The sequence below is a fragment of the Somniosus microcephalus genome, chromosome 3, assembly GCF_052327205.1.
Source record: "Somniosus microcephalus isolate GS21.2 chromosome 3, FLI_Smic_1.0, whole genome shotgun sequence".
Taxonomy (NCBI): Eukaryota; Metazoa; Chordata; class Chondrichthyes; order Squaliformes; family Somniosidae; genus Somniosus; species Somniosus microcephalus.
The window spans coordinates 94,599,412-94,611,509 of NC_140989.1; the positions used below are offsets into that span (position 1 = coordinate 94,599,412).

At 38.9% G+C, this 12,098-nt stretch overlaps 1 protein-coding gene across 3 annotated transcripts in view; it reads right to left on the bottom strand.

The window, feature by feature from the left end:
• Positions 1-12,098, bottom strand: part of LOC147121216 (ribosomal protein S6 kinase alpha-5-like) — a 127,937-nt gene that overhangs the window by 7,533 nt on the left and 108,306 nt on the right. For all 3 annotated transcript variants that reach the window (XM_085981365.1, XM_085981364.1, XM_085981366.1), the window contains 5 exons: positions 9,868-9,999; positions 9,451-9,584; positions 8,473-8,566; positions 7,506-7,676; positions 516-707 (listed from right to left, as the gene is read on the bottom strand). In XM_085981365.1, coding sequence (XP_085837491.1) covers positions 516-707; positions 7,506-7,676; positions 8,473-8,566; positions 9,451-9,584; positions 9,868-9,999 — 723 coding nt within the window. The remainder of the gene's footprint in view (positions 1-515; positions 708-7,505; positions 7,677-8,472; positions 8,567-9,450; positions 9,585-9,867; positions 10,000-12,098) is intronic.

Consider the following 12,098-nt stretch of genomic DNA (forward strand, 5'->3'; position numbering starts at 1 on the left):
AAATAATACTGTATATATCTTGCACGACCCTTTTATGGGGTGCCGTGCCCCACTAAACAAATGATCAAATTTTCTTTAACTTACATTTTCTGCTCATTAAGGTGAAGGATGTTAGTGCTGGGAAATGGAACACCTTTTCCCATTTTGATACCCAGTGTCAGAATTAATCAGAGATTGTGCATGGCTCCCTCTACTCTGCTGTTCCTTAACTTCACCTTCAGAACTTATATTAGTCTAAATTTCATAAATTAGCTATTCTTCATGTCCTCTCCAGGTGTAACTACAATTTTTGATGTGGAATTATACTTAAGATGATGTATTTAGAATCTCCAAAAGTATTTTACTAAGCACCTTTACAAGCAGGAGAGAGCGAAGACTTGGATTTCAGTTCTGCCCAGATTGATCAAATCCAACTCCCACTTGAAAAAGGACAATCATTGAACACACTGCAACACCAATTCTCCCTTCACAAATGTTTTAATGTTACACAATTTACAGGCATTTTATATACTTACTAGTATTACTCCAAGGCTCCACAGGTCACAAGACTCATCATAACCATTTTGCTTGAAAATCTCAGGAGCTGCATATTGCAAAGTGAAGCATGGAGTCTTCAATGGTTGGTTGTCAGAAGGCTTAATTCTTGCAAACCCAAAATCTACTAGTTTGATTGTTGCATCATCATTCTGGTCAGCAAACAAAATATTCTGTTTACAAAAAAAGACAACAAGTAAGCGTATTTTCTTGCATCAGTTAATCTTTTAAAATCAGTTCAAATCCCACTCCAGAGACTTGAGCACAAAAATCTAGGCTGACACTCCAGTGCAGTGCTGAGGGAGTGCTGCACTGTCAGAGGTGCCATCTTTCGGATGAGATGTTAAACCGAGGCCCCGTCTGCTCTCTCAGGTAGATGCAATAGATCCCATGGCACTATTTCCAAGAAGAGCAGGGGAGTTATCCTTGGTGTCCGGGCCAATATTTATCCCTCAATCAACCATCACTAAAACAGATTATCTGGTCATTATCACATTGCTGTTAGTGGGAGCTTGCTATGCACAAATTGGCTGCCGCGTTTCCAACATTACAACAGTGACTACACTTCAAAAGTACTTCATTGACTGTAAAGCGCTTTGGGATGTCCGATGGTTGTGAAAGGCACTATATAAATGCAAGTCTTTATTTTTTTTTAAGCATTTGACCACAAACAAACAAAATAAAAGTGTTATTGTGAAGGCTTTTTTATTAACTAAAATTCTGAAGCATTCCTGGCACAGACTTATGTACACTTGTTTGACTGCATCAGCATTAAGCTTTAGTTTTCTTACAGCACATTCAAAATATGGTTAAAAAGTCATGCAAATAGTATCCATTTACATTATATCAAAACTCCATATTTTAAAGTACTTAAAAAATTAAATCACAATTGTTTTAATTACCTGGGGTGTACTGTACAAAATCAAATACAACTGATTAATCCTTTTAAGAATTTTAAATAAGGGAATTGGTTAATTCTAGTGATAGTACCTTGGACTCTCAACTCGGGTTCAACTAGTGTTCAACTGGATTTTTCTAGGTAGGCAATCTGGATCAGTGCTTAGCTGTGCTTACAGATGTTAAGCAATATGTGGGTGCAGAAACAAACAGAACTACTCTCAAATGATACAAATGCACACTAATTATGTTACTTATTCAGTTAGTAACCTTTTAGCTGGCAAAGAAAAATAACTATTAATCATATTAGCATGGCATCAAATAATAAAAGTGTCGAGATGCACTATAAACGTAGTGGCACTGCATATTATGACAGTAATATATGGAGTAGAAAACTGCTGTGTCACTGTAGATGCATTTCATAGCTGTCTGCAAGGAGTGCACAAGTATGGAAATACCTCAATAATATTTCATCATCTATTGGATACCTAGGGGGCGATTTTGGCCGAATACTTTAGGGGGTAAAGAGGTGGCCAAGATGGGGTCTTAAGGCGCAATGCCGGTTTAGTTTGCGTTTAGTGCAGGATGCCATCTTTGTAAAGGAGTTGAAGCCAGTACCAGTAACAGCCGCCCAGAGGATCGTTAAGGGGCTGATTGAGAATTAAATTGCCTGCTAGCGCTCATTAAAGAGGCTGTATGCCATTTTGGTGGATAATGCTTCATTTAACAACCTCTCCTAACAAACAACAGCACTTGAGTGTTAAACCTACAGGTGTCTGATCTAGCGCCTCCAGACAAGTTCAAATTATGATAATCAGCAATTAGGACCAAAATTGCGTGCTAAAACCAGACTTTCAAACAGGCATGTCTTATTAGCACAGCCCCTTTCATCAAAATATCCCACCCCAGCCTCCACTCATATCCCCTGGCAACAGAGCTGAAAATGGAGACTCAATAGAATAGAGTAAAGGATGATAGCGAAGACTATATTGACAGATCTAGATATTTTATCATTGCCACAATTAACACCATTCAATTACAAAAAGTCACAGCTGAGTTTCTCCATCAAAGGATAATAGATCACTAGGATATGCTGTTTTTCTTTGATTTCTATGGTTTTGCCACCAAATTTACTGTGGACGAGCAGGAGAAACGGCATGGAAATTCAATCCCGAGAAGTGATCTTATAGAGATGTACAAGATTGTAAAGGGTTTGAAAAGGTAGATCTCTGTAAAATTACATTAAATTAAACTGTGAGTAGAAAAGGGGTCATAGAGTTAAACATGTAAAAGTTCATTCTAGGACTGGTCTCAGGAAGTTCTTCACACAAAAACTGATGAAAACAAGGAATGGACGCAAAAGCCCTGGAATCATTTAAGAACCAATTGGATGTTGCAACGAGGGTACTTTAAGATCTTTCTGGATGGATGAGTGAAGATGCACCAATTGGTTTCATCATCCCTAATTATCCTTGATTTGTAAAATCTTTGTTGTTTTTATATGTATATTTGTGTTGCTAGTCTTTAACTATTTTCTTTTGCTACTATGTAATTTAATTCTTACAAATAAATCTGATTTATAGTTTTAGTCGGAACAATACAGTCTGACAAAGTGGTGGCTTTCTGTCTATCAAAGAGAACAGGAGTGCTTAGAGGGGAACTCATGAGACTTCTAATGCAAAATATCCTGGTGATAGGATAATTGCTAGTCCTGAGACATAGTACTCCAATTCACAGCATGCCAAAAATTGTACATTTTGGATCATAGTGGATGTAAAACTACAATTCAATGTGGCCATGAGTAAAAAAAAAGTTGGGAAAAAGCCCAAATTATAACAGTATAACCAAACTTTCCCATTATCTTTAAGCCCGAAATATCTAATGTGCAACTAACTATCTGTGGAGAGACTAGAGAAGCTGGGATTGTTCTCCTTAGAGCAGAGAAGGTTAAGGGGAGATTTGATAGAGGTGTTCAAAATTATGAATGGTTTTGATACATTAGATAGGGAAAAACAGTTTCCACTAGCAGGAGGGTCAGTAACCAGAGAACACAGATTTCAGATAATTGGCAAAAGAACCAGAGGGGAGATGATGAGAATTTTTTTTTTTTTTTTTTTTTTTTTTACACAAAGTTGTTATGATCTGGAATGCATTGCCTGAAACAGTGGTGAAAGCAGACTCAACAGTAACTTTCGAAAGGGAATTGGATATATACTTGAAAAGGAATAAACTGCAAGGAATGAGCAGGGCAGTGGGATTAATTGGATAGCTTTTTCCAAAGAGTCAGCACAGGCACAATAGGCTGAATGGCCTCCTTCTGACATAGAATTACAGCTAAGAAACAGACCAATTAGCCCAACTGGTCTATGCCGGTGTGTATGCTCCACACAAGCCTCCTTCCTACTTCATCTAACCCTATCAGCATAACCTTCTATTCCTTTCTCTCTCATGTACTTATTTAGATTCCCCTTAAGTGCATCTATGCTATTCACCTCAACTACTCATGTGGTAGCATTCCACATTCTAACCACTCTCTGGGTAAAAAAGTTTCTTCTGAATTCTTTATTGTATTTATTAGTGACCCCTAGTTTTGGATTCACCGACAAGTGGAAACATTTTCTCTATGTCTACCCTATCAAACCCCGTCATAATTATAAAACTCTCTATTAGGTCACCCCTAAAGAGCCCCAGCCTGTTCAGTCTTTCCTGATAGGTATAACCTCTCAGTTCTGGTATAATCCTTGTAAATCTTTTTTGCACCTTCTCCAGGGCCTCTATATCCTTTTTGTAATATGGAGACCAGAACTGTGCACAGTACGCCAAGTGCGGTCTAACCAAGGTTCTATGCAGTTTAACATAACAACTTGTATTTATATAGCACCTTTAATGTAGTAAAACGTCCCAAGGCGTTTCACAGCAGTATTATAAGACAAAAAATTTGACAATGAGCCACATAAGGAGAAATTAGGGCAAGTGACCAAAAACTTGGTCAAAGAGGTAGGTTTTAAGGAGCGTCTTAAAAGGAGGAAAGAGAGGTAGAGAGGCGGAGAGGTTTAGGCAGGGAATTCCAGAGCTTAGGGCCTAGGCAACAGAAGGCACGGTCACCAATGGTTGAGTGATTACAATCAGGGATGTTCAAGAGGACAGAATTAGAGGAGCGCCGATATCTCGGGGGGGGGGGGGGGGTGGGGTGGTTGTGGGGCTGAAGGAGATTAGAGATATAGGGAGGGGCAAGGCCATGGAGGGATTTGAAAAGAAGGATGAGAATTTTGAAATCGAAATGTTGCTTAACTGGGAGCCAATGTAGGTCAGCGAGCACATAGGAGATGGGTGAACGGCATTTGGTGCGAGTTAGGACACGGGCAGCTGAGTTTTGGATCACCTCAAATTTATGTAGGGTAGAATGTGGGAGGCCAGCCAGGAGTGCATTGGAATAGTCAAGTCTAGAGGTAACAAAGGCATGGATGAGCTGAGGCAAGGGCGGAGACGGGCGATGTTAGAGGTGGAAATAGGCGGTCTTAGTTATGCTGCGGATATGTGGTCGGAAGCTCATTTCAGGGTCAAATATGACACCAAGGTTGCGAACAGTGTGGTTCAGCCTCAGACAGATGTTAGGGCGAGGGATGCAGTCAGTGGCTAGGGAACGGAGTTTGTGGCGGTGACTGAAAACAATGGCTTCGGTCTTCCCAATATTTAATTGGAGAAAATGTCTGTTCATCCAGAACTGGATGTTGGACAAGCTGTCTGACAATTTAGAGACCGTGGAGGGGTCAAGAAAAGTGGTAGTGAGGTAGAGCTGGGTGTCATCAGCGTACATGTGGAAATTGACAGTGTTTTCAGATGATGTCGCCAAGGGGCAGCATGTAGATGAGAAATAGGAGGGGGCCAAGGATAGATCCTTGGGGTGTGAAGGAATAGCCATGATTCAGAGAAATACACGATACTATGAACAGATTTCTAATATTATTAATAATATAAGACATACTGGGTTTAAAAGACACAAGTCTCAGCAGACAGGCTGTAAACAGAATTACAGGCTTCCGAGATAAGATCAGTTGATAACAAAGTTGTAAACAAGCTTTGAAATGGGAATTAGTTAAATATGCTAAAACAATGAAAGATTGAAGCAAACCATTGGCGCTTCCGAAAAGTCTATGGTTTGCAACGAACACAATGAGAGACACAGTTTAAGTGTTAAAAACTAACACGTTGAAACAGAAACACAAACATTAAAAGAGGCATGTGCCTTTGTAAAAGTATCAAATAGTTTTATGTTAAACTTGGAAAACAGGAACCATAAGATTAAATATGCAACCAATTGAGATAGCTAGAAATGCATGAAACATTCAGTTGAAGTGTCTTTAATTTAGATATAGTAAAAACCATACCAACAAGAAGGCTTTGAAAATATAACTTCAATAGATACACCAAGCAATTACATTGTGTTTGTATTAAACGTGGACCACCACGGAGACTCAATGTCTGCTAAAAAGCAGTTAAGCCAATATTAAGAAATGAATGAAGAATCTTCGATAAGAATGACATCAAACAAAAACCATAGCTGTCATTGTTTTTATGATGGTTTTTGGAACACCTAAAAGTAGAGAAATAATTATGCATGCAATAGTTGAATTGATAGTAACATAGAAAGCATTCGAAAGAGGTATCAATAAAGACAATTAGCTGACATCAGCAGAGAACATCAAAGAAGAAACCAAAGCCAAAAGGGTATAAAAATAAGAGCTTTTCAAACAGAACGTCAGAACACGCTGAACGGGTAGGGCGTTTCTCAACTTTCCAGAGGCATTTCTGTAAGTCTTTAACTATGAGTCTCGGGAAGTCAGATTGATTTTGGTGGATGTTCTGGATTTAGAAATAAGTAAGAAATAAGAAATGTAACGAAGTAAAGATTTGAGAATAAGGATCTCTGAGAAATAAGAAATGTAAGCTAATTGTATTTTGAATTGTTAACGTTGCGACTGATTCAACAGATGTTAACTGAATGTCGGCTCTTAAAATAAAACTACAGTATATATTTTTAGAATTGTCTCAGAGTAAATCTGTGTAGACTGGCGAACCCACAAATTCTGTACACTCTTTTGTAAGGAGTTTCAGAATTCTGGGGGGTATTCTGGACCCTCATAATATCCGGAAGGTTACAGTCTAGTTCATCTTATTAAAAGTACTATCCGGAGGACGGTAACATCTTTAGTCGTTCCTTTCCTTCAGGGAGATAGCCTGAACCTTTAGACCCATATAAGCGTTTTATGGAATTCAGCTATCTCTAACTTAAGTTGAAGGTGATCGTCTGGGGAATACACCTGATCTGGGATAGCCCAAAAGGGCTAGGACTGTAATTATCCCTTCAGGGGGACAGCAGAGGTAACGGTGCGGGAGCGGGAAGAGAAGCCGTTGCAGGTGATTCTCTGGCTACAATTAGAAAGATAAGAATGGAACCAAGCGAGTGCAGTCCCACCCAGCTGGACGACGTTGGAGAAGGATGGAGTGGTCAACCGTGTCAAACCTATCTACTTTTGCATTCTATTGCCTAGAAACCAACCCAGTGCTTTCTTTGCATTTTTTATGGTCCTGTTAATCTGTGTTGCTACTTTTAGTGATTTATGAATTTGTGCCCCTAGATCTCTTTGCTCCTCTACCCCATTTAGACTCTTATTTTCCAAGGAGTATGTGGCTTCCTTATTCCTCCTACCTTCTGTGCTGTAAGATTCTATGATCTGCGCTCAACTAAAAGGAGAGTGCTATTTGCTGTGTTCCACAGACTGCTCATGCTGTGAAAAATAAACTTCTACAGAATGTTTTATCTATAATTACGAGTAAATGAACATTTATTTGATGGTGAAAGTTCTCCACTGATGTCACTGTTGGTCTCATAGGGAAGCATATCCACTGGCAACTGTGAAATTCTGCATAGCTTTTAATTCTACAGGTCATTTGGGAATAATTTATTTCATAGATTAGTACCAGCTGATAAAAGCAAAACTTGGGCTGGTACCAGTTTCCAAAATTACAACTAGACAACAGAATTATTTGAAATATTGTGTTCACGAATATACCTCTGGTTTTAAATCTCTGTGCACAATTCCACAATCATGCATATAACGCACTGCAGACACGAGCATGGCCATAATCCTGCTGGCTTCAGATTCACTAAAGTGCTTCCTTTTTTTAATGTGTTCCAACAATTCACCTCCTTTCAACAACTCCATAACCAAGTATGTATGCAACTGGGGGAAGAACAAAACCGAATCATTGTGGAAGCAGAAATTGATAATGACATAATTACACATATCAGACATAAAAGTTTTCGGTTTTTAATTTTTACTTATTTTATTACTGTGGCATAAGAGTTTAAATATGGAATTTACAAACAGGAAGTTAATAACAATCTGAACTATTTAACAGAGGGAAATTTAAAATATTCACATAAATGTGAAATTGTATACAGCAGAATAAATAATAATCACAAATCCGTGCTGATGCAACGTTAGTTGATCAATTCACATCCCACCTCATGTACATGTTAACACTATAAAGCATTGGCAACAATTTTGTGACACTTCATCTAATTTTAAAAGACGTAGCATTATGGATTTGTGGCTTGTAAACCAGACACACCTGTAAAAATGGTTGCAAATTCCCAACATCAAATAAGGCAGTTGGCCTACTGTGGGTTTTTTTAACGATAGATTTTATATGACAATTGCACCTTTAAAACAGCTCAACACATTGCTATTGTAAACACAGCTGTGAGGATACATGGTAGTTATCTTTCATAATATCAAAGCCATTGTTTCTAGGAATTTGTGTCTGGTAGACCAGAAATTTGAAAGAGAATACTGTTTTAAGGAAGAGAAATTGTCAGAGGGAACAAATGCCAACCCCAAAAAGAGACGCATTTAAAAAAAACACAGAACATTCAAATTAAGATTAGGTTTGTAATGGCTAACAAGTAAATGAATTGTTACTCCTCAGACTGTTGGGATTTTAGATTTAATTGCATCCATCATGTTTTTATTGTACCTGATCATGGTAAACTTCATATAGTTTAACAATGTTAGGATGGGTCCCCAAGAGCTTTAGTGCTGCAATCTCCCTCTGTGTACAGGCTTCCATTCTAAAAGAAACATGAAATGTTAAGAGGATTCATATTCTACAATTGCATAGAAGACACATCATAATAGAGTTTATTGTTCAGAAACAGAATCACTCGAGAATGATGAGATCACAAGTGGATTATGAAAAGTGTTCCTCACTCATGCATTTCACGAAAATGTGAAAAAAAATGCTAGGCCTAGTCAACTGAGCAGACAAGTGTCAGGTAGCCCTTGAAAATTAATCCACAATCACAAAAGCATGAAGCAAATTTTATGCTACTAATTGCTTGGCATGTTCGTGTACTTTTTACCTCCTTACCAATTTTGTCCAGCAAATCTCTCCCCTCCCCACCTTTCCTGTAGGTATAGACTCCTTGTTGGGGCACAGTTCCAAGCATCCTCTAGCACCTTGTTCAAGTTACCATTTGTTATTAATGAACCTCAATATTGAATGTCAGGCCCCATAAGGGGCATCACAGCCGAGCTAAGCCCAAGTTTGTCCTCACTTGACATCTACTACACGTGCATACTTTCAGCAGGGGTGTCACTGGATATTGAATAAGAGCAATATTCCTATCTAATTTCTCCTCACTAACCCAGCCCTCACAGCATTTGGTAGACTGCACCCTCATCACTACTCTGGATGAGAGTGGGTAATTCTGTAAAGAGCAGGAATCAAATCTGGGATTGCCCTGAGCTATTCCCTGTGTATATACAATGAGCCATCAGAGGAGCTTGGCCTGTCAGTTTACATCAACTGATTTTGAAAATGAAAATAATTTTAAAAAGTGATAAAATCATAAATACCAATTTTAATTAATTTTAAATCAATCTTAAATAGTTGTCTGATTAAATGATTGTTCAAAAAGTGTTTCTTCAGTTTGATAAACCTATTAGTTATTACCGTCTACTGATGATCTTGACACAGTATTCCTGCCCAGTCCTTTTATGTCGACACTTCCTACAAACAGAAAAGCTTCCATCACCAAGTGGCTTCTCTTTCAAGTTCAGTTCATAGTTCTGGTAAAAGAGGGAATCCTAGATACACAGATTAAAATTCAATTTAGTCCATGTGGCAAAATAGCTTCAAAATGAAACTATGAACTACTTGGCTCAGTTAAGTAGGCTTAGTGCCCAATCCTAAAAGCATCACATTATTACTGGTATAAATAAATACTGCAGAGCTTTTAACTATTTTAGCAATTATTTTATACCTTTTAACTCATTTGTTCAAATATATAAATCTGTAATGATTACCAAAGCAATGTGTTGTAATGCTAAATAAAATTGAATATCCTAGAGAAATTGTAAGCACTCCAACCTTTGTCATAGCACTGTGTGCAACTGTACTGTTGCCTGGCCGTTCCATTGTCATCTGCAGATCATAGTTGCATGCATGATTCATTATGGTATTTCGATTAAAGAGTATAGAAGGTGCCACAAATGAGTAACCCTGTGGGCAAGAGTAAGAGCAGCAACATGAATATGATATTAATGTATGGGATTCTTTAACTATTAGTTAATCCAGGCATCAAACTTAATTCATAATCATTTTAGAACCCCAAACTTAGTTAATATGCTATTTTCCACCCTGCTCAAAATATAAATCCCTCAGCGTTTTGTCCCTAGGCTCTAGATCACAGCAGCAGAAACTGGAGAGTATGGCAACTTAATCCTAGGTCTCTGCTAATACCGTTGAGACTGCTTAATGTTATTCTCTGTAGGACCAAGCAAAATTATAGCATTACTGTATACAGAACATCTTGGAAGGGGAGGGTGAACAGCCAGTTGTCGTGGTGCATATAGGCACCAACGATATAGGTAAAAAGCGGGATGAGGTCCTAAAAGCGGAATATAGGGAGTTAGGAGATAAATTAAAAAACAGGACCTCAAAGGTAGTAATCTCAGGACTGCGACCAGTGCCACGTGCTAGTCAAGAGTAGAAATAGAAGGATACTTCAGATGAATACGTGGCGAGAGGAATGGTGCCAGGGGGAGGGATTCAAGTTCCTGGGACATTGGAACCGGTTCTGGGGGAGGTGGGACCAGTTCAAACCGGACGGTTTGCACCTGGGCAGGGCTGGAACCGATGTCCGAGGGGGAGTGTTTGCTAGTGCTGTGGGGGAGGGTTTAAACTAAAATGGCAGGGGGTTGGGAACCTGAGCAGGGAGACAGAGGAAAGGGAAACGAGGATAAAAGCAAAAGATAGTAAGGAGAAAAACAAAAAGTGGCAGTCAGAGAAATCAACGGTTTAAATCAAACATGGCCACAGTAAATAATAATTCTAATCGGTCTAAGAACGTTAAAAAAACAAGCCTGACGGCTTTGTGTCTTAATGCGAGGAGCATTTGTAATAAGGTGGATGAATTGGCTGCGCAAATAGAGGTAAACGAATACGATTTGGTTGGGATTACGGAAACATGGCTCAAGGATGGCCAAGACTGGGAACTCAACATCCAGGGGTATTCGATATTCAGGAAAGATAGGCAAAAAGGAAAGGGAGGTGGGGTAGCATTACTGGTTAAAGAAGGGATTAACACAATTGTAATGAAGGATATTAGCTCTGATGATGTGGAATCTGTATGGGTAGAATTGAGAAATACTAAGGGGACAAAAACATGAGTGGTATATAGACCTCCAAACAGTAAGGCGGAGGTTGGGGATGGCATTAAAAGGGAAATTAAAGAAGCGTGCAATAAGGGCACAGCAGTTATCATGGGTGACTTTAATCTACATATAGATTGGGCCAACCAAATTAGTAACAATACTGTGGAGGAGGAATTCCTGGAGTGTTTACGGGATGGTTTCCTGGACCAATATGTCGAGGAACCAACCAGAGATCAGGCCATCATAGACTGGGTATTATGTAACGAGAAAGGATTAATTAGCAATCTTGTTGTACGAGGCCCCTTGGGTCGGAGCGATCATAATATGATCGAATTCTTCATTAAGATGGAGAATGAAGTAGTTGACTCAGAGACTTGGGTCCTCAATTTAAATAAGGAAACTACGATGGTCTGAGAAGCGAGTTGGGTAGGATTGATTGGGGAATGGCACTCAAAGGGTTGACGGTGGATAGGCAATGGCAAACATTCAAAGACCGAATGGATGAGCTACAGAATTTGTTCATCCCAGTTTGGCATAAAAATAAAACAAAAAAGGTGACTCAACCGTGGCTAACAAGGGAAATTAGGGATAGCATAAGATCCAAGGAGAGGACATTTAATTTGGCCAGAAAAAGCAATAATCCTGAGGATTGGAACAGTTTAGGATTCAACAAAGGAGGACAAAGGGATTAATTAAGAAAGGGAAAATAGAATATGAAAGTAAGCTTCCAGGGAACATAAAAACTGACTGCAAAAGCTTTTATAGATATGTGAAGAGAAAAAGATTGAAGTCAAGCGTTGGTCCCTTGCAGTCAGAATCAGGGGAATTTATAATGGGGAACAAAGAAATGGCAGACCAATTAAATACATATTTTGGTTCTGTCTTCACAAAGGAGGACACAAATAACCTCCCAGAGATGCCGGGGAACATAGGGCCTGATGAAAG